The following is a 23,490-nucleotide window of genomic DNA, read 5'->3' on the forward strand; positions in this document are numbered from 1 at the left end:
AAGTTTTTTTATTTATTTCCTATTTTGTACCAGTGTAACAAATTGTAATGAATTGTCGCATTTACAAAGCTTCACAATTTGATGTAGTTTGCAGAGGTTATCACAAACCTACAAAATAAAATCGCTACGAATTATAATAAATTGTGGTGTTCACAAAATCTCACAAATTGATGAAATTTGCAGAGGTTATCAGAAGCCTCCCTCAGAAGATAAATTATATCGTAGGGGTAAAAATAAATGCTATAAAATGATTTTATAGTGGAGTTTTTTAAAACTCCCACAAATAAACCTTTGCAAATGAGCTTGTTTTTTTTTGTAGTGATATTACAATATGCACGATGCTCTAGACTACTACCAAGCATAATCCTATAAAAAAAAATCGCGATAATGCTTAATTACTTGGCCAACATTCTACCATATATATATATATAGTTAAGGTTATATCCTTAGAGTTATGCATTTGTGTCATGTTTTTTATTCACTTTCTCTAATTCCTCTTTGGACTACATCTACCTCTTATCATTTTCATCACAGCCAACTTTTCACACGTATATGTGCATCTCCCTTTAAGATGCCTATCATTTCAATCTCGTCTCTTGTATCTTGTTCACCATGGAGATCACTTTCACATTATTTCAAACTTCATTTATAATCTTATTTCTCTGGCTTTTGTAGATGGTTCTCTCATCGGACAGGTGACTTAGTGTGGGTGTCACTCATAATAGTATGGATCGTAATAAGAATTTACCTTTAAGTTTTGGTGATATATTTTCATCACACAAGGATCTAGGCGCAAGTCTTCATTTCATCTATTTGTACCAATATGATATGTAACATTATCATCGATATTTTGATTTTTCTGGATTAAAAAACTAAGATACTTGAAATGTTCTTTATGGGGGATGACCTGATCATCAAATTTTGCCTTCACGATTGACTCGTGTGTTGCATCTCTGAACTTACACTTCAAATTTTTTGGTGTTACTCAACCTAAACCTTTTTAAACCAAGGTATATCTCCAAACCTCCAACTTGGTGTTAACTTTGTCACAAGTCTCATCAATCAGTACTATTTCATTCACAAATAACATACACCATGTCATACTGCCAATATATCGCGTCAATTCATCAATCATCATGACAAATAAAATCAGATAAAGAGGTAATCCCTAAAGCAATAATGTCTAAATTATGGAGTGTTTGAGTCTCTGTCATACGTGTCATTAAATTCCCTAATGTAAGCCACAAAACATATTTTTCTTACAAACATTTCACCTCTATTAGTTATTCATTATAGAAATTTTTTAAATCAATGAACATCATACGTAAGTATCTCTTCATTTTTCTACATTTCACTAGTATATTCACGAGAAGATGACTTTTGTGGTTCATCTTTCCAATATTCATGTAAACTAAATCACATAAATGGACATACCTCACTTTACTCTCATCATCAAAACTCTCTTTAAACTTTCTTGTGTAGCTTGGTGTAACACTTCATAAGTTCAATCGTGTTAAACTAAGAAAAATGCATGTGACTTATCCAAACTATGATAAGTCATATGTGTTAAGTTAGATATGTGTCTCAATCTATGAAAAATTGAATTTAGATTTCAACGTATCAAATCATTCATCCATTGAAGTTTTGTACAAAAAGTTATAAGTACTTTATGAAATTACGCGCAAAAGTTAAAAAATCATTTAAATGTGTGAATTTGGGGGTGACCTCGTGATATGAATCCAATTGAAATCAAATATGGAATTTAAACAATAAAAGTAAGATAGATGAAAAAAGAAAGATTTTGATTGAATCCACTATTAAATCAAAGAAAAAGATAAACTTGAATTTGAAAAGAAACAACTCAAAATATTCATACCAAGTATTTGAGGTAGGCTCAACTCAACTCAGTTAGCAAGAATCACTCATCTCTCTACCAAATGTATGTAAATTGAGTTTAGATATAATAAAACATTTCAAAAAGGGAGAATTTTATTATTTTTTAGATGGAAAGATCTCCAATGGCTATAATTAGAGGTTATGGAGAAAGATGAAATGTGGATTTACTTCATAAAGACTAAATAATTTAAATTAGTAATGTCATGTGACACTAAAACACCTATTTTGGAGTGATTTTTACTCATTTATGTGCCCCTCAAATGTGACATAATACATGCTCAAAAATAGATAAAAAAAATAATGTATTTATTGCGATTGAAAATTATTCTATAGAATAATAGGATCATGGTAATTTTAGGTATCTACTTGTTCATCAAATGAGAAAGAAACTAGTAAGTAAAAGAGAAGAAGAAGAAGATAGAGAGGAAGAGAAACTAGTAAAAGTAAAAGAGAAGAAAAAGAAGATAAAGAGGAAGAGGGGAAGAAGAAGAAATTTTTTCTATGTATATTATAATTTCACTTATAAATTTTTTTAAAGAAAATTTGATATTTACGATACTAAAAGCCTGTTTGACATTAAAGTTGGGAGACCAGAAACATTTATTTTGAAAATGAAACTTTTATTGAAAAATTAATTGTTTGACTAATTAGTATAAGTGCTTCTAAATGGAAGCAGAAGTGGAAACAATTTTTTATCTTAAGACTTAAATATTTTTTTCATATACAATATACATGAATACATATTTATCAATATATTTTTGTTTATTAATTAACATATTTGGTTGGTTAAATTTTATTTAAAAATTTTATATAATAAAATTTTATAACTTATTTTACATTTATATATTATATGTTATTTTGTGCATTATTTGTAGCATTAGAAAAAAAAGTAACAACAATATTTATTCAAGATTTGAACAAAAAATAACAATTAAATATTGCAGCCTCCAAAGAAAGTATAATTTTGTTTGAAAATTTAAACATGTAAATTTTAATTTTTAAAAAATAAAAATTTAATAATTTTTTAATAATAGATATTTAAAATAGTTCTTTCTATAAATTAATTTTAATGTTAGAAGTACATTAATAATTGTCTTCTTTTTTTTTGTAAGTTGATTCTTAAAGGCTCTTTTCTAAAAATGATTAGTCAAAAACATAATTTTTCAGAATTAGCCAAATACAAATTATTTTTTTCTTTTCAACTATACTTTTCTAAAAATATATTTTTAAAAAAGCCTTCTTAAGATAAGTTGTTTTTAGCAGCAATGTCAAACATGCTCTAAGATAAGAAGAAAAAGAAAAAGGGGCTAGATAGATCATAATTTTACTTGTAGATTTTTCAAAAAAGAAAATTAAATTTCTACGATACGTAGAAAATATATACAAAAATCATTTAAATTATTACATTTTACAACTTATAATATATGAAATATTTGGATACAACCAACTTTAATCCGATTCTCCATTTTTTACTCTCTAAATAAATAATTATATCTTCAACCTCATCAATATTAAATCATTATTTCAATTTCATTTTTATTATCTAATTTCATAATATAAAATCATTTCTTATTTTCTTTTTCAAATAATCATCGTATATAATTTTGATGTAATATAATATTTATTCTTTTATCATTCTTTATTTAATATATAAAATTATATTGTGTGCTAAATTTATAAGCAACATATTTGCAAAAAAATATTATATACGAACAATTCAAGATAAGAGTGAAATCATTAATAAAATACACTTAAATAAATGTTACATGAATACTCAACTAAATTATTGTTATAATTTTTAAAATTATTATGTTATATATTGTATTAATTGTTATTTTGTATTTAAATTATAATGTTATTTATTTCATTTTAAATTGAAAAATTCATCTTATCATTTAAATTTTGTGCATTCTTCAGAGTGAAAAATTATAATAATTTTATATTAAAGTGATTATAATTTAAAAAATGAAATATTATTAATTTGGAATGAAAATAGTATATATTAAATAACATATTTTTAAAGTATTACATTGTATTAAAAGAAAATTACGAATATTTAGAGATTTAATCAATGGTCTTATATGATTTATAATATGTTAACTACAAATATTATATAATAAAAATAACAATAAAATGATCAAAAAGTGAAATTATTCGAACTATCTCAAACCGTCTCTATTTTAATCTCCTCCCTCTGTATTTGGAGGATAAAATAGAGAATTATGTCTAAAAAACACTCGAAAAGGTCCTTTATTTTTTATTTAAAATGCCCTCACCTCTATAAATGGAGAATATAGAGTGAAATAGAGAGAGATTGAGAAATCCATTCTCTATCTTATTATTATTTCGAATCCACAACTTCACGATTGAAGATATCGGGTGCTTGTCAGTCAAGCAACCCCTCTTGTCCCACGATAAGTTATCTCAGACCATTAAGAATAATTGAAAAACACAATATAATGTTATGATTCATGATTGGTACTATAGTTTGTTACTCATTAAAATTTTGCCCTTATAGTAACAAAAATTCTATCTGTAGTACTATACATTTTCAATATTTGTCCATTGTGATATTTGGAACTCTATAATCATAAGATGTACATTCCTCAGAGATATATCTTTATGGTTTATTCTCTCTGCATTATATGAACCACAATTTGTTGCTTTTCTTATCTGTGGCACTTCACTTTGATATATATATATGGTCCCTAAAGGAAAAAAAAGAAGAAGTCAACATCCATCTTTAACAAACTATCCTCAACCATTCATTTTACAATCATTATAAGCATGTTTCTTGGTGTATTTCTATCAAGTTACTATTACTATGCTAATCAACAATGAATTTATTGTCAGTTTATGTGACCTTTTTTCAATGATAATAATGTAACTCGATTATTTTATGAGGTGAAAATCAAGGGATGAAAATAGTCACTTAGTATGTATTTTTATTTTTGCTCCAAAATAACGGATTTTCGAGCTAATTCAATTTAAAAGTTATATACTTAAAAGGTGAGAGTTCGATCGCGTTATCTTAAAGAGAAGAGGAAAAAATTATATTGTAAGATAAATATGTATTATATATATATATATATATATATATATATTAATTTTAAAAAATTACACTAAATAGCAATATTTAGCATTTTATAGCAACACTAGATAGAAATTGATTTTTTATCTTGATTCTCTATGTTGGAAGCATAAATTTAACATCACTCTAATGGTTGTTGATAGCCTATACATATTGCACATGAATACAAGAGATGTACTCAAATAGATTAATATAGATTAAATATGTGGGGGCAAATACACTTGATATAATTATATTGGTCGAAATAATTGATATAATTGCAAATTTGTTGATAAAAAGATAATAATTGTATATGTTGATTCACTTGATACAAAGTGAATACACAAAGTAATATATACACTTGATATTCGTGGTCACAAAGTGTATTTGTTGATACAATATGGTACAACTTGATATAATTGTATTCGTTCATATACAATGTATTTATTAATACACTTAACACAATTGGATTTGTTGATACAAAATAATTGTATTTGCTGATACAATATAATTGTATTTGTGATACATGTAAATTATATTTACCAGATACAATGAAAACACAATATAGTTATTCTCTCTCTCCTTTCTCTTTTATATGATATATAACTATGAATCGTAATCAAGCAAACTATAACTATTAATTTTTGAGCAAACTATAACTATTAATTTTCGATTAAGTTCAAATTATAGTCATTTTTTTAGAAGTTACTCACTAAAGAGACCCCACATTCCTTAAAGGGTCGATACGAGTCGTCTCTTCATCCCTTTTATATCCAAAACTAGATAACTGATGCGTGAATATTTTTAGACCCGTAATAAACAATCTAATATAAGGATCAAAAATTGGAATAAGAATGGTGATGGAGGCCATGCCACATTAACAGAAAAAATAGTCATTAGATGTTAAGTTAACCCTAAAAACTAACTGAATTAAAAATTATTCGAATTTTATTAAAAGTATCACAAATCCTTTAAAGATTCGGAAAATATCCAACTTTTCACATTTGACCCTCAAAGGAAAATCCAACAAGAAAAAAAGTTTTCAGCTTTTATGCCAAAATTTGAATTAGAAATTGTAGAAAAAGGAATCTAGAGTTATTATTTAAATGGAGGCGACTATATATAGATTAATTCATTTTTTATCATATAAATGTAGAGTCCTAATGAATTTAGTAATATCAATTGCTCTCTTCTGTATTAATTTTTACTTCATTCTTATAGTATACTAATTATACTGATTGTATACTGACTTTTGATGTTGATACCAATAATTGTCACATATTTTTATCGCTATATTATTAATATATTAATACGATGATATCATCTTAATTAATAATTTGACCAGAATAAATTAATATTCTTAAAATATAAATATCATATATAAATAAGATTTACAAGTAAAGTCCATTGCCATTCACAAGTCCACTCGAATCTAATAATTAAGATGAATAAATATGTCCTTAATAAATCTGGAAATTCTTGAAAGTGGAAATTAATTAAGGAAAGTTTCAAAAGCATACCACTTAACAAAAATTTTACGATCCTTTCGTGCCTAATTACTTGTCTATTTTTGACAAATTAAGAAAGAAAATTATTTTTTTACCTATTATACCCTAAATTAATTACTACTTTGACAAAACACAGAGTTTCTTGAAAATCTTAAATTTTTAATTCGTTGATTTCAATTTAATGGATGTAAAATAATAAACTCACTATGTTAATACTGTATTCTTAATAAGTGTATCAAATCAAAAGTGGATAAGTAATTAAGAACCGAGGAAATATACAATATTACATCTAAAAAAAAACATTATGCCTAATGTGTAAACTTATATAAAGTACATCATACTAATATATTACGAGATACACTTATACACAAAAATATAGACTAAATTCGATGTAATATTTTATATTGAACTAAATATTTTCTTTAACGTAAGCATAATTTTTCTGTTATTAATTGTAAATTTGATTAAAAGGAAAACAACTTCTGACCCTTTCAACCATCATAAATGTCTGACCAAAATTTAAAAAAAAGACAAGATATAATGATACAAGCAACAGTGTTAAATAATTAACGACTCATTAATTAAGCTACTAATACAAAATAATAAAATAATTGATTAATTTATTCAAACTCTTGTCCTTATCAATTGTTTATTATTAAAGGGGAATATTGATTTTTAATATAGAACTAGGGATGTAAATGATTTTTATCCATAAATAAATAAACACATAAATACATTTTTTCAAGTATTTAACCTTCTTTTTTTTTTGTGTGTATTTTATTGCCTTAACCTTGGGGGATATCCCAGATCCTAAAGTGTTTGAGCAAAAAATAACTCTAAATTTTTTATTTGATTTACCTATTAAGAAAATAATAATAAATTAATAAATTTCTTTATTTTACTCTTATTAGTTTATAAAATAAATTAATTTACTTTTTAAAAAGGATCTATCTTTTTAAAAAATATTACTAATCCTCTAAATAAATTAATAATATAATAAATAAAATATATTATTTTTTCTTAATTTATCAAAAATAATTAGTGAAAACAAACATGTAAAAAAATCAAAATTAAAATCAGATAAATAAAAAGATAACGTGATAGTACCTAAAGTAACTCCCCAAATACCCCAAAGAGGAAAATAAAACAATGAGATTTTTTCCCAAGATTTGAAATTGTAAGATAAAGGAACTAGATTTGTACCATATCTCTTAATCACAAAGATTTAGGATCCGTGGGTAACATGGATCCGATATAGTAAAACTTATTTGCATCAAGTGTTTATATATCAAACTAATTTAATATATATGTTATGTGTTTAAATTATATTATTTAATTTTAATTAATTAACGTGCGTTTTACTTAATTAAATCACATAATAATAGAAGTTAAACAGTTTGGTGTAAACAATCGATGTAGGTAAATTTTTTCCCTGATATATGTTTTTTTATCTTTTTTCCCGACCTATATGACATAGAATTCGAATAGTCAATTAAATTTTATTATAATTTTTAAATATTTTAAATTATTGTTATTGTGATTTATAATACTCGTTACATAATTTTTAAATAATATATTATATATACTACTCTTTTTGTCTGAATTTACAAGGTAATGATAGAATTTTATATATTGTTAGAATATTTAAAGTTATTAATTATTTTAGTTTATAATATTTATAATATAATTTTCAAATATATAACAACTTTTTTAAAAAATAAGATAAATAAATTGAAATGGAAAAAAATACTAAAGTGGGCTCATATTTAAGTATCAAACTATATAATCGATTATCTCAGCTGTTAATTATTATAGTTTGCAGTATTTTTAATATAATTTTTAAATATTTTTTTAAACATAAAATAAATAAATTTTGAGAGAATATTAATGTGGCCCCCACAAATTTTCCAGAAAATCATCTTGGCCAAGACTTGACTTGAAACCTCTTATAATATATAGTTAGTAGCTCAGATAAATTGTGAAATGAATAGCAGTAGCTATTTGAACCTTATTAAGAAAAATAATTTGAAAATCAAACAGACCAAATAATAAAAAAAGAGGACCTCCTACACAATAATTGAAGCTAACTACAAGGGCCAAGGCTAAGAAAAAAAAATCGTCAAATAAATAGGTGAAGTATATATAGGAGAATATCAAATCTTTTTAAAAAAAGAATATGAAATTTTGAAAAAGTAATAAATTTATACAAATCTTATTACTATCTTACGAAGATAACAATGTTAACCCTCGACTTAAATAATATATTTCAAATCAGAAATTAAAAAAGAAATACAATAGTAATAAATGCATGATAAATAGATAAAAAGATAAGTATCAACCATTAATAATAATAATATATTTTTTTTAAAAATAATAGATGAGTTAATAATACTTGAACAGAAAATTAGATAATATTCAATTGTTTATTCAATAAGTTATTATGTCTGAGAAATACTGTAAGTTTTTACCCTTTTTTTAATATTATTATTTTTATTCTTAATTCTTTAAGTCCTCTTGAATTAAAGTAATTATAATTGGAAGAACTTCCAAAAAGTTTTTTTTTTATAATAAAGAATAGATAATTAATTAATTAAGAAGCCGATCATGGAAAACAACTTTTTACCTTTTCCTAAAACTTTTGAACTATATCATCAATATCTGAACAAAGTTAAACAAAGACAAATAATGACAAAAGCCAGAGTTTTAAAATACTAATTAAATAGACTGATTAATTTACTAAAAAAGATTATTTTATTCAAATCTTGTCTTTATGAAACTGGTTACACTGGCAAAAAAAACTATTTCTTTCTTAACAAGATATTTCAATTTCAAATCGTGAACAGAAAAATATTAACATTATTATTAAATGAATGAAATGAACACAGTATAGATATGAATTAATCGAACTTTAACATGAAAACGGAAAAAAAAATTAAAGAAGAGAAGGCCTTATCTTAAATGATAGGAGAAATATAGAAGTCATTGAATCTGGTAAAGGGTGACCTTATTCAAACTAAAAACTATTTTCCGCCACTCAACAGACACCCCTATCTACAATGGAAAAGCCAAGAAACTTTCCATGTCCACTCAATTTTGTTACCTTTAAAATTAGACTTCCTCAAAATAAGTTTTTGTTACTCACCCATCTTCATCTTCTTCTCTCACTCCTCTCAACACAACATTATTTTCTGCATTGTCCACTTAGGTATGTAACTCATTTTCTACTAACAGGGTCTGTTTTTTTTTTCCTTCTAAGACTGAAATGTGTGATTTCATGCAAAATAACACTGTTTGTAAGTTTGGGTTTGTGGGGTTTTTAGTTTCTTGAGTATTGATTGCTGATAACAAAATGTGTGGATCAGAATGGGGTTTTAGTCACTGTTGTTTCAAGATTTCATCTTTAAGACCTAAATTGAATCTCAAGTTACTATCTTTTTTCTTCTTTCTAGTGTTGTGACCTTTGCATTATATGGATAAACTGCTAATAATGTTAGAGTCATCATGTTAGTAGTCTTTGTTGTTTCCTTGTTATCTGCTCTGTGAGATTTTAAGGTATGCCTATGCTCTACCCTCCCCCAGACCGCACTTGAGTGGGATTACAGTGGGAATGTTGTTGTTGTGGTACAATGGAGGATAACTCTAGTGGGAGGGTTTTTGAGTTATGGTAGAAATTACATTTTCTTCCTTGAATGTATCATCTCGAAACAGAAAAGAGACAAAGGTGAATTTTCTTTTTTCGAAACAGGACTGCATCCTTAACTTAGATTTAGATTGCAATATGATAAGTGTTTAGTTACATACTATATCTTGATTCTGGAAGAGATCTTGGTTCGGTATAGGGCTGCGCAGCATGGTTCATTACTCATTTCATAGTTGATTTTTGACGGTTAATCCATTTCTCATTATTTTCGTAGTTCCTTGTCCTTCGTTTCCTGTTATTACCTTTGGTGCTTTAATATCGCATTATTTGGCTGTTATTACAGTTACTTTTCTCTGTATGTTATTGAATGTTTTCCCTGTTATTTGCTTGTATCCTCTTTGATTCTATTTTTTTTGTCTAATTGCTTTGGTATGCATTACTTGAACCGAGGGTCTTTTAGAAACATCCTCTCTACTTACCTCCACGAGGCAGGGGTAAGGTCTGTGTACACCCTCTACCCTCCCCAAACTCCACTACCCTCCCCAAACTCCACCTGTGGAATTACACTGGGTATGTTATCCATTAATGCCATGGAAATAAGATGACTTAAAAGTAGAATCCTGATAATTAGTTTGTCTGATGAGCATTTTGATCTGATGAGATTTTTAATCTTGATTTGGTGATAAAGTTCCTTGTCCTGTTATTTAAACTTTTTCAGTTGGTTAGGAGGTGAACATGGCTCAGATCCTGGCTCCGTCTGCACAATGGCAGATGAGAATGACAAAGAGCTCAACCGATGCTAGTCCCTTGACTTCAAAGATGTGGAGCTCTGTGGTGCTGAAGCAGAACAAAAGACACGCTCTTAAAAGCTCTGCCAAATTTAGAGTTTTTGCCCTACAGTCTGACAATGGCACCGTGAACAGAGTGGAACAGCTGCTAAACTTGGACGTAACTCCATACACTGATAAGATCATTGCTGAATATATTTGGTATATTATTCTTTGCTATATGCATCTCATACTGTTTACTCAACATTGTCACTTGAAGATTTGTAGATCGTGTCTGTCATTTCTTCACTTTCACTACCTTTACGAATGCCTACATCTAGTTCTTTATGGATAGACTGACCTTGTGACATTTCCTTCAAAACAGGATCGGAGGGACTGGAATTGACATGCGCAGTAAATCAAGGGTACATAGTGCTGCTTCTCTAATTAACCAACAAAAGTTTAGGAAACTGAATTTGGATTATCTCATGTATTTTCTATTAATTGTTTCCTTTTGAATTTTCAGACTATTTCGAAACCAGTCAAGGATGCTTCTGAGCTCCCAAAGTGGAACTACGATGGATCAAGTACTGGACAAGCACCTGGAGAAGACAGTGAAGTCATTCTATAGTAAGATCAGCAGCTGAATTTTTTTTTCTTTCTTTTTTGAAGAATTTTCCTTTCTTTCTTTTATTCCTTATTTTATTGTAAAAAAAATTCTTCCTTTCATTTTTCCCCATTCTAAAGCTAACCTTGATCATTTAACCTCAGTCCTCAGGCAATATTCAAAGACCCTTTCCGTGGTGGTAACAACATCTTGGTGAGTTGTTTAGTAAACAATACTGATTCATGATGTTTTACTGAATCTTTAATCTCATTGGTTTTAAGTTTGGCACTATTGTTTGTCTAAATTGAAACAGGTTATCTGTGATGCCTACACACCAGCTGGAGAGCCAATTCCTACAAACAAACGCCATAAAGCTGCTCAAATTTTTAGCGACCCAAAAGTTGCAGCTCAAGTTCCATGGTAATTTTAAATTCATCTGCCTCACTTTTATAGTTTTATGTACCGTGTGGCTATTCTTCTGCATTATTTTGTTGAGGTCTCTAAAACCAAGAGAACGCCAACTGTTCCCTTTGAACAGTCAAAAATAAAATAAAATGTGCTCATAGTTCATTTATCATGTAAAAACCTCATTAACAAACTTCCAGGAAAATGAATTTTTGTTAGACATTACGTTTCCTCGCAAATAAATGCTAAGCTGGAAAGCCTGCTTCTTATACTCTTTTAACAACAACAACAACAAAAATAAACCCGACGTATGTCCAAAAGTGCTGTCTGGGAAGGTTAGTGTATACACAGACCTTACACCTACAAGGTAGAGAAGCTGTTTCGGCCTCAGCAGTATTTAAAAACCTGTTTCTTGTACTCTTTTAACTGTTCCAGTTAAAGATCTCTCTTTTAGCTGTTGGATGATAACATGATGAAACAATCATTTCTTGATGTTAGCAAGATCCTTTTTTCTCTCCCTGAAAATGGGATCAAAAGAGTATATGTTGTTATTTGGTGTCATTTTGCTTCCCAGTTTTTGAATTTTAATATCATATTGCTAATGTTGTCTAGCACTTGGTGTTGACTAGGTTTGGAATAGAACAAGAGTACACCTTACTCCAGCCAAATGTAAACTGGCCCTTAGGTTGGCCTGTTGGAGGCTACCCCGGACCTCAGGTAATTGTTTTACACAAAAAGAATGGTACACAGCTCAAAAATCATCCAGCACAAATGCAATCCTAATGATGCTGTAAAATCTGTTCAATTTAATTAACTGTTGGAGATCTATTTATCTTTGTGGAAACTTTAGGGTCCTTACTACTGTGGTGCTGGAGCGGAAAAGTCATTTGGCAGAGATATATCAGATGCTCACTACAAGGCTTGCCTGTATGCTGGAATTAACATTAGTGGTACTAATGGAGAGGTTATGCCAGGACAGGTACCATTTCCATCACTTCTATTTCTAGTACAATAAAATCACTGTCACTTATAGTACTCTAATTGGAGGATCAACGTAATTGTTTGTTTCAGTGGGAATTTCAAGTAGGTCCTAGTGTTGGAATTGAAGGTGGAGATCATATCTGGTGTGCTAGATACCTCCTCGAGGTAATTAATCTTCCCAAATCTGCATAAATTTCCTTTGCAGGTTAGGGCATCTGGCAAGCATATCATCCTAATTCAACGAACAATACTTGAATACCTATTCGACTCAGCTCCAGGTCCCGGCTGTGGGGATTAAGGAAATATTTTTCTAGTGGCATGAAATGATCGACTTATTACCTAAAGTGGTTCCTTTGACTGTTGCTGTGGTTTATGTCCTTCTGTATTTGAAGTGGTTGCTGAACTAAGAAATCAGATTACTCATTCTTCTTTTTTTTTTTTCCAATTCCTTGATCTAACAGAGAATTACTGAACAAGCAGGAGTTGTCCTCTCACTCGATCCAAAACCAATTGAGGTGATCTAAAATTCTTTATGATTTTTTTGTTATTCAAATTAAGTACAATTATGAAACTCCATTTTTTCTTCTCTGGTCCTGGCATTCACAGGGTGACTGGAACGGTGCAGGATGCCACACTAACTACAGGTAGCTCCTTTTTGCAAGAGAGAAACTAGGAATCTTAAAGATAAGATTTGGGATGTGAATCTGTTAAGACCGAAATCACTTGCTCATTATGTGGTAGTTGCTACAACTAGGAATTAGTTGCAAGTGACTTTTACAATTCATCATTTTGTTTCATGTTTCGTCAAGTTCTTGTTTCTCTGTTTAACCGCGCCCCCTCTCCGTTTTTCATTTTTCCAGTTTAGCAATTCTGTCTTCTGAAAACCAATGTATGGTTTCCATAGTAAAACTCCTTTGAAGGATTCACTTACTAGTTATTAATGGTTTGTTGTTTGCAGTACACTGAGTATGAGAGAAGAGGGAGGTTTTGAAGTTATAAAGAAAGCAATTCTGAATCTATCCCTTCGCCACAAGGAACATATAAGTGCTTATGGAGAAGGAAATGAGAGAAGGTTGACCGGAAAGCATGAAACTGCTAGTATTGACCAATTTTCATGGGTATGCCTGCTGCTGATCTTTCCTTCATTTGTACATAAATAGTGTGTACCAATTATCCTCATTCCTTCTTGATTTTCTAAATATGCAGGGAGTTGCTAACCGTGGTTGCTCAATCCGTGTGGGGCGTGACACTGAGAAGGAAGGCAAGGGTAAGTTTCTGCTTTATTAGAGGGAGTAACATTAGCATCCTTGAGTTTATTGTGCAATGATGAAAAATGTAGCTTATTTTGCGGACCACTTTTCTCAACATACATTTCGCATAAAAGAAAGTTAAAATACTGGATCTCAAAATAAAAAGAGATGAATTAACTCTTTTCTGAACAGTTATCCATGATCCAAGCATCACTGTTTCTCATGGCCTTTTAAAGAATTTGCAACTATTTAGCTAAACACTTTGGCCTTGGCATTGATGGTCCTTCTGATGCTGTTTATTTCTCCTTTTTTGTTTCTGGGGTTGGTCGATGCAGGTTATTTGGAAGACCGCCGCCCAGCTTCAAACATGGACCCCTATGTTGTGACTGGATTACTTGCTGAAACTACTATACTGTGGGAGCCAACCCTTGAGGCTGAAGCTCTTGCTGCCCAAAAGATCTCATTGAAGGTTTAGAGTATATGAGGGGAAATTGTTTTCATAATAATCCTCTTAGAATTTATGAGATAAGTTCTGAAGCTTGTACCTTGTTGAGGTTCCCTTATTTGGGAAAATCTTGTAAAGGAACCAAAATTTACCAGTTCATCCTAGAAAATAGGTTTCTTAAGACATGAGACTACTTTGGAGTTGAGGTGTAATTGTTGGACTACTTTGAACATCTTTACCTTTCTTTTCTCCAGATGAATCCATTTCTCTGAAATTCCAATTGGTGTGCTCTTTCCGAATGAAATCTTTGAACATATAATCAGTCATGTACATTTCAGTTTCTAACTAGCTAGTTAAGTTACTTATATGATGTTATCTTCTGTCTACTATGTTCAAGTTCAGGTTCTTTAGAGAAATCATCATAATAGTTTATTGCATGTTGGCCATCAATCTGCCACGACTCTCGTCCTTTATCTGGATTTGAACTTGGTTTCTTTCCAGCATATATATATTCATGTTACATGGACTTGAATATATGTGTCCAGCATGCTATTTTTCAGTACTTTGTACTTGATGTGCAAAGTAAATGAAGACTTCAAGTTAGTAAAAGATGCATAATGTCATGTACAAGCTTGGCTTTCTTTTCTTTAGAATATTTATTAAATACCTTTTACATTTGTGTGAAGCCAAAGTGATTCCTTCCCCTATCAGAATGCTTGCTGTAAACTAGTCCAAGAGATTCTTTTCATTTCTTTGGAGAAAAAGCTACAAGCTGTCAATGTTGTCTAGATAAAGAATGGAACAATCATGGCTTTATATACATATATGCATTCAGTATTGAAATCACAAAAGGGATTTGATTCAATAAAGTTTCTCTCCTTTGCTTTTGTTTAAGCTAAACTTGTCAGGCCATGGCTTCAGGGGCAGGCAAATCAGCAGCCTTTATGCTTTTGGTCCTTAATGTTTTCCTTTACTTCATTGTTGCTGTAATTTCTGGCTGGGCTGTCAATCATGCCATAGAGAGATCCGAAGCAACAGGTAATATCATCGATCCTTTCTCTTCTTCTATTTTTGTCATTCAGAGCACTGTCCTGTCAAGGTAGAAGATGTTTCCACAACATGTAAAAGCCGTCGCGATGATGACTTTTAATGTGATGAAAAATATTTGCAGCATCAAGTCTGTCATTCCCAGCTAAGATCTTTCCTATATACTTTCCTTTTGGAAATATGGCAACTGGTTTTCTCATCATATTTTCACTTATTGCTGGAGTTGTTGGCTTCATTTCCTCACTCACTGGAATTCACAATGTGATACAATGGAATGCACCAAACTTATATGCAGCTGCTTTCTCTTCTCTCACCACTTGGCTACTCACTTTACTCGCTATGGGGTAAATAACACATTCTCCGTTCCTTTTTACTTGTCACAATTTCCTTTTTGAGAGTCATACGATAAGGACTGTGTCTAACATTTTGCGATGTGTTTTCTCATCATATTGATGTGAAAAAGAATTGCAATTTATAGTACTTTTTGTACACTTTCACTGGTGTTGGTGGTGTTGGAAGTTGGTGAAATTGACTCTCGAAAAGCGCAACGTAACGGAGAGGGTGTACCACTTTCATGTCATTTATATTAATTTTGTATTTGTGATTGCAGGTTGGCTTGTAAGGAGATTAATATGGGGTGGAGTGACTCAAACTTGGTAAGTTTTTCATATAAATTTTTTCTTAGTTAGAAGAAAGTAAACAGAGTCGGAGTCAACATTTGAGTTGCTGATTCTAAATTCGGGTGAATCGAAAAATATTGTTGCAATTTAATTAATTTTTAACAATGTTTTGTAGAGGACCTTGGAGACCATGTTGATAATATTAGGTGGTACACAAATGTTTTGCACTGTTGCAATTCATGCTGGAATCGAAGATGTTATTAGACGAGAGTTTTAAGAAAGAGGAAGAATTTGAGAATTTTTACAATTTATTAATGTACCATAAATAATTTTTATTTATTTCCTATCATTTTACTGAGTTTTCAGTTTTAATGTGTGTGTAAAAATATATATTCATTTTTTTTTACTGTGTAAAGATGTGATTTGTACAGAGTTCTGTTATTTTCTAGTTTTTTACTATTTTTCTGTGAAATATTGTTCTATTCATGTTAGAATAATTGTGAAGCAAGAACAATGAATTATATATTTTAGTTTTAATAAGCATTGTTGAACTTGCCACTAAAAGAATCACCTTAAATAGAATTTTAAATTTCTCATCAACAAAGTATTTTCAGTATCTTATTTACTTGTCTATTTTTGACTTCACACATTAATTAAAAAAATAAAAATTAATATAATATATTTACTATTTACCTTTATTATATCAATAGAATCTCAAAATCAATTTACTCGTTAAAGATTCTTTTTTCAAAAAATACAACTCTCTAAATAAATTAAAAATATAATAGATAAAAATATTATATTTTCTTAATTTATCAAAAATAATAAATAAAAAAACTACAAGAATTAAAATTGAAAAAGTAAGTTCTTTTCATCAATTAAATACTCCACGTTTCAACTCTTTTCTTATTGTGGAAATTTGTCAAGAGAAGAGCCATTGAAATTATGTACACTATTAATTCTTAATTTACCTTTATTATTATTTATAATAATTTTTAAATTATATTTTTCAAAATATTATATTAATTATGTCCAAATGATAACATAATATAATTATTTTTTAATTAATAATTACTTAAGAATAAAGCCAGTCCAAACAAATATTATTGAACGAAAAGAGTATCAAATTATAAATGTATAATACATAAATATGACTTTTAACTTATTTTCGTTAATATTATGAGCAAAGGACAAGATCACATATTTTAAAGCAAAATTACTATTTGTCCCTTATAAATTTATAATTACAAAACCCTATCAAACTGATACAATAATATAAGCATTGATACATTAATTTGATACGCGAGGTACATTAATCGTTAAGTAAAATACATTACATTTTATACATGATACACTAATCTGATCCGCGAGATACATTAACTTAATGCACAAGATGATACAGTAATCTAATGCGTGAAAATGAAAAATTTTGAGAATTTGTAAAACTAATAGAGGATAATGGTAAAGAGAGAACTTAAAAGTGGAATTTAGGTCATTTATCCTAATATTTATGTTATTTAATATTGAGTAAATATTTAAATTTAAATAAAATTAAATTAAAAATCACATTTATACCCATAAAACATTCCAATTGGACTTCCATTCACATCCCTGTAATTTCTCCTTCCTCATCACATCACTCATGTATGCGAATTTCCTCCACAACTACCCAACTCTAACGCCAACACTCTCTTCAATCCATGTCTTCACACCAAAGAATCACTTTACCCCAAACCTAAGAACAGAGCCCCTTTTTTGGCATCTTCAACCAAAAAAATCAAGAATCATTATCAATTGTGCAGCAAATAGTGATGGTGTTAAGGGTGCAGTGAACTGGGCAGAAATTCTTGAAAAATGGTCGCCAAAAAAAATTCTTGGAGCTGATAAACTATTTAGAGCTATATCTGGAGCAACTTCTAGCCCCATTGCACAGTACATACCTTCTCCATTCACTTTGGTGCACTCTGTCGATCCAAGAATCAAATTGGTATAAAAATTTGTCTTTTTTTGAGGTTTTTAGTGTGAAAAGTGTTGAACTTGTTGAATTTTATTATTGGGAGTTTTCAGTTTTTATGGGTTGTTTCTGAAGTGTACAATATGGTTCAGTTATTGGGTTTTCTTGTTTAGCTGTGTGTGTCCAATGGGTTGTTTTTGATTGTATTGGATGGTTGAATAATTGTGTTTGCTTGTTTAACTGTGCTAAAGATTAAAGATCATAAAAGGAAAATGTTTACGTTTAGTTCATCAGAGCAGGTTGTGAATAGTGTTACACAAGTTTCTTTCACTATGCTAAGTGGATTAATGGAGATGGATTGTGTGAACTATGCTGTTTGTAGAGATGGGGACTAGGAAAAGAGCTCGTTCTTCCATTTTGAGATCTTGCTTTGATGTCTTTAAAATGCATTTCTCGGTTTTAACAATGGAACTTTTAATCTCATTGTCCATTCTTTATTGGTATGAACTAGAATTGGTGCTGATTACAGGAATCCTATATCAGTTTAAAAATAAGTAGTCAAAGATTTTTAGCCGTTGCCAACTAGTTTGAGGGCGAGAAGCAGTTGTGCTTGTAATGAAAAATTCTATAAACACTTGCACTACTTTCAGATTTCTTATTGTTATTTCTTCAACATATCTCCAGACTCGAGGGTGTGTGACTGAGAAGGGCTTTACATTCTACCGAGGAAGTTAGTTTAAGAAATGTGATGGAGCTAGGTTGGTGGTCAAGAGGTTAATGTAATTGCTTGATAGAAGTGGGGTTCATCTTTTGCAGCAGGAAAGGGGATGGAGTATATCCCTTCTATAGCTGCATGTTTTGCCCATAGCATAATGGGTTATAATCAATACTGCTCAAGTATTGTGGCATCTGTTTTCCACGAGTTCTACAATCATTATGCTTGGCATTTATTGCTTTCTTCTTCACTAAGAGGTCATGTTAGAGTGTTAAAAGAAAGGTTGTTTTGTTCTGTTCCTTTCATTCATGATGTCGTTTGTTCTGTAGTTAAAGACTGATTTTATTTGAATCCCCATTTCTTGGTTATGCAGGCATGGCTCTTTACTCTGGTTATATTACCGGCAAAATCAAATGTAGTCATGCGTTTGTCATTGGTTGCGTACTTAGCCATACTATCTATTTTGGTTCAGCCTGCACAAGTGTGGAAGGTAAGTTTGGCCGTGAATCTTAATGAGTTTCATGCTTCAAATGGGTTTTTTTCTATTCTGATGAGTTATGGGGCATTTGCCTTGTTTGTTTCACTACAAATTTTCCAATGCTTGAGAGAGTTCCCTTGTTGATTGTTCAATATGGTTACAGGATCAACTCGGGAGAGTCACACTGCTGTCCGGGATCTTATTTATAATGTTGGGCCTAAGCACTGATAGTGCACCTTCCCTCATCTCTTCAAGAGCTCCCCCGCCTTCAATGATGGGATTACCATCTTTTCCTGCATCTTTGGAAGGTTATAAATATGTAATCTTGAAGCTGGGGCCATTACAACTCACCAGAAAAGGCTTGTCAACCGCTACTACATCAGCATGTTTAACCTTCACTGTGAGTAGTGACTTGCCATTTGTTGTTGAGTCGACATAGCAAACTAGTTCTGTATTCCTTCTAGCAGCATCAAGGTACACTTTTCAAAATGAAAACAAATGGTTGCTTTCTTAATCATCTAAATAAGTGGCTGCTTTTTCATCTAGTTAATGTGAACTAGTTTCAGTCAGGTAATGTTTAAGGTCAAACTTGAAGAACTTCCACCTTTAATCAAACATTCTTTAATGCAGCTTTAAGAAGAAAAGTACCGTCTGGCTTTTCTGTTTAACTCAACTTGTCTAAAATTCAGAATTTGTTGAATCTTTTGAATTGCTTGGTGAAATCATTGGGAATCTTAAAAGTAATATAAATCTATGAACCAACTATTATGAGAAGTGAATTTTGTGGATTTGGAAAGCTGTAAAAGGAATTGACAATTAAAGAGATTCATTCCTGAATATCGCATTATCCCCTCTGGACTCCAATATTCTGTTCTCTCCTGAACTTAAGGAAACAATCATTGTCAAATGCGTGCAGGCTTGTTTGAATTTGACTCTCAGTAATACTCTGATTTTAAATTATTTCTTGTTTGATTAAGATCTTCCAAAGTGCAAGTGTATTCCTATCAACCACAACACCGGAGCAGATAGCTTTTGCCTTGCGGTGGTTTATATCCCCTTTGGCCAACCTTGGTGTCCCTGTTGCTGAAGTTATCCTTACTCTCCTGCTCTCCTTGAGATTTATCAATCTTGTGTTTGATGAGGTGAGTAGCCGCTATTCTTTGTGTTAATTCAATAGAGGTGGAGTCATTATTATGTAGAATGCACTGATTATAGTCGGCAATAGTTTGAAAATTCTTCACAAGAAAAAAGGGAATAGTTCTAAAATTCTGATTCTTTTTGGTAATAATTCTGGCAGGTCCGAAATGTTGCTCTTGGTATTGTATCTCGTAGGATTAATTGGCAGCAGATGACAATGTTGGAGACGATAGATGGTTAGTGTATCATGAAGAGAACCTATTTCATTGCATTTTAAAATTGTGTAATTCACCGATAACACTTCTCTTCAAAGTTCTTCTGTTTGTGAAGAGTTTTCTTCAGTGCACTTCAATTGAGTTAGTCGGTTACTATGTTCATACTATACACAGAAGATAACAGGATCTCCTAATAGTTCAACTCTTTTCCCTAACTATATAAATTGCCTTGCAAATGATGAAGTACATATGATGCTTTTTCAGTGTTTTTACCGTTTCTCAACTACAGAAAAATGTCTGCTTCATGCTAACCAAATGTTGTCCATTCTTAATTTTGTGAAACCCTCATCTTTTCCCTACTGAGATTTGATCCTAAAGTTATTGTTTTTCTGCTCTCTAAGATACTGAAGTTGATCTCTTGCAGTTTTCTTCACATATATACGTCGGATATTCAGAAATATTTTTGTTCATGCAGAGCAGATATCTCAGGTATGATTTATAAGATGAAGTCTTATTTTAGCATTTATCTAGCTGATCCTTCTGTGTGTATTGGGTTTCTGTTTGGCCTCTCTCTCTCTCTATACAAGAGATCAGTCAATGTTATATGTTTTATTCTGCACTGTACGAATATGAAAGTATAGTTATAAAAATAAAATAAACTAATATCAGTATGTGGAATGGGACATAGTTCATAGCGAAATGTGAAGCAACATTATGAGTTGAACTCTGGATATTTTATGGTGGTCGGACCATCAATACCAGCAACAATTTATTGAAACTGAATTATGAGTGCTTAAGCTGCTTAAAGTCCTAGAAACAGGTATGCACTCTAGTCATTGTTGAGAGGCTAGAACAAAATAATGTGATTCCAATTCATATACTTCGCAAGCCCCACAAAATCAGATCTTTTTAATGTCTAATGCATATGAATTAACCGAGGACGTGTAGATCTAATATAGGATTAAAACCATAACGCACGAAGTTTGCACTTAACTGAGTTGATTCAATGCTGATGGATGTAGAACATTAGTTCACTGCATTATATTAGTAATTTGATTGTAGCATCTTGTGGTTGTGTTTGTTATTTCCTGGGAAGAGAATAAATCTGTTTGTCTATTAAGTTGTAGTTTTTCTTTCTTTAGGTTTTATTAGATTTTACTATTAAGCACTTCTCTAAATCTTTGTGTTTCTTGTAGGCAATGATTGTTAGAGGTTTTCGAGGGGACAGCACCACTCACAAAATATTCTTGTCAGCAGACTCATCTAGTGGAGTTGCAAATTATATTTCCATATCATGCCTTTTTGGTCTAATAGCCTTAGTCACTTTGCCTAAATACCTTATACAATAAAAACATGACTAATCATCTGAAAAAGATCCATCGCTTGACCTTTTTACCTTCAACTATCTTAAACTCCAAAACAGCGATCAACACTTCTCTTCGAACTTCTTTTCTCCTCTTCTTCCTCCACATTTGTACTCTTTTTCTAGAAAAAAGTCGGATTCTTTCCTAGCATATGTCCATGAAGAAGAAAATTGGTCAAATCAATTTCCTTTATCAATTGAAAGTGGCTGGTTGCTCTGTCCCTCTTATCTGTGATGAGCATTGAAGTCGTTACTGACATGGCAGCTGCATGAAATGACTATGGAAGTGTTTGGACCTGGTTTCCCACTACGTAAAGGTGATCGAAACTTACATTTTCTGGAACCTCAATGTGATGTTCCGGAATATCTCTGTATCAGGAGATGGGATTTTTAAACAAGTTGCGCTCCAGAGAAGCTAACTGTTGATTACATACTTACAAACAGTATTAGTTCTTTAAGAAAATCATCATCAGATCCTTGTGTGATTTGGTAACTGCAATCATTCTAGCTCTCGCCACGAAGATTTGGGTGTTGCTAAATTATGAGCTTCTGGCTGGGATGACGAAAACTTTCAAGTGTTGTTAGAAACTGCTTATCTGATTCACTTGACATTTTTCTTAATGTAAAGGCACTATTGGATGTGTTGTCTGTATACAGTATAATCTATACCTGAAATGCAGGAAACTTTTGGTGCCTGAAAAAGGGAAAAGAATCAGATTGGTGTTCTTCTTTTGCCTTATGAATACGAAAAAGATTCAATTTTGATTGAAGTTCTTTTAGTTAAAAATTTTTGCAGCAGCAATTTTGCTTTTTCAATGTAGGAAATCTCTGTTGTTCCAGTGATTTTGCCGTTTTGGTTGATATAATATATCGTTTTGAAATTTTTGTTAATATTTTATACCTTACGCTCCGGACTCAAGTTTAAGTGAAGTTCTCTACGGTGTATTTTTATCAAATTTGAATATATAGTGTGTTTCTTAATTATGTTATCGCATTTTTGTAGTTATTCAAAAGAACAAAATAAGTTTATAAAGAAAAACATTTGTGTATTTTCTTTTTTCGTGTTCTTGCATCATTTTTAGTTTTTTTTTTTTATGTTTCTATTTCGTTATATTCAAAACAAATAAGTATTGCATATGTTTTCTTTTTTTTGTTTTGTGTATTTTCTAATTGTTCTTTATGTGTTTTTAGTTCGACTTAATGTTTTATATTTTGAAAAAACTCCAAAAGTCATGCTAAATTTCCAAACTAATTCATTTTTGAAATTTATGAGAGTTTTATCATTTTGTTTTCATATTATTCTTAGTATTAAGTAAGGAAAAATTACGTGAAATAACAAATACTACTATACCATTATCGAGTATAGATATAATTTAATTTGATTACTTTGAA

General features: G+C 30.4%; 3 protein-coding genes across 5 annotated transcripts; all 3 read left to right on the top strand.

Moving 5' to 3' along the window:
* The first annotated feature begins 9,607 nt into the window (after positions 1–9,607).
* Positions 9,608–14,873, top strand: GS2 (glutamine synthetase). 2 transcript variants are annotated; one of them, NM_001323669.1, is made up of 14 exons: positions 9,608–9,679; positions 10,833–11,103; positions 11,267–11,306; positions 11,408–11,511; positions 11,653–11,701; positions 11,802–11,908; positions 12,523–12,610; positions 12,744–12,872; positions 12,965–13,039; positions 13,336–13,389; positions 13,481–13,518; positions 13,833–13,992; positions 14,081–14,141; positions 14,460–14,873. In NM_001323669.1, exons 2-14 carry the CDS (start codon positions 10,850–10,852, stop codon positions 14,597–14,599), a joined length of 1,299 nt encoding a protein of 432 aa, NP_001310598.1. In that variant the 5' UTR covers positions 9,608–9,679; positions 10,833–10,849; the 3' UTR covers positions 14,600–14,873. The 2 variants fall into 2 exon arrangements, with proteins under 2 accessions (NP_001310598.1, NP_001310599.1); NM_001323670.1 differs by having other exon boundaries at positions 10,841–11,103.
* Positions 14,874–15,057: 184 nt separating this feature from the next.
* On the top strand, positions 15,058–16,651 carry LOC101263460 (membrane protein PM19L). The gene is made up of 4 exons (XM_004229414.5): positions 15,058–15,607; positions 15,741–15,960; positions 16,227–16,272; positions 16,412–16,651. The coding sequence occupies exons 1-4, from the start codon at positions 15,481–15,483 to the stop codon at positions 16,511–16,513; spliced, it is 495 nt and encodes a 164-aa protein (XP_004229462.1). The 5' UTR covers positions 15,058–15,480; the 3' UTR covers positions 16,514–16,651.
* A 1,167-nt stretch (positions 16,652–17,818) lies between these two features.
* Positions 17,819–22,868, top strand: LOC101263754 (protein ABCI12, chloroplastic). Of its 2 annotated transcripts, XM_026030977.2 has the most exons (8): positions 17,838–18,223; positions 18,875–19,187; positions 19,279–19,395; positions 19,547–19,783; positions 20,361–20,525; positions 20,681–20,756; positions 21,160–21,224; positions 21,932–22,868. In XM_026030977.2, exons 3-8 carry the CDS (start codon positions 19,327–19,329, stop codon positions 22,082–22,084), a joined length of 765 nt encoding a protein of 254 aa, XP_025886762.1. In that variant the 5' UTR covers positions 17,838–18,223; positions 18,875–19,187; positions 19,279–19,326; the 3' UTR covers positions 22,085–22,868. The 2 variants fall into 2 exon arrangements, with proteins under 2 accessions (XP_004229463.1, XP_025886762.1); XM_004229415.5 differs by lacking the exon at positions 18,875–19,187 and having other exon boundaries at positions 17,819–18,223.
* The last annotated feature ends 622 nt before the right edge of the window (positions 22,869–23,490 follow it).

This window comes from Solanum lycopersicum, chromosome 1 (assembly GCF_036512215.1).
Source record: "Solanum lycopersicum chromosome 1, SLM_r2.1".
Lineage (NCBI taxonomy): Eukaryota > Viridiplantae > Streptophyta > Magnoliopsida > Solanales > Solanaceae > Solanum > Solanum lycopersicum.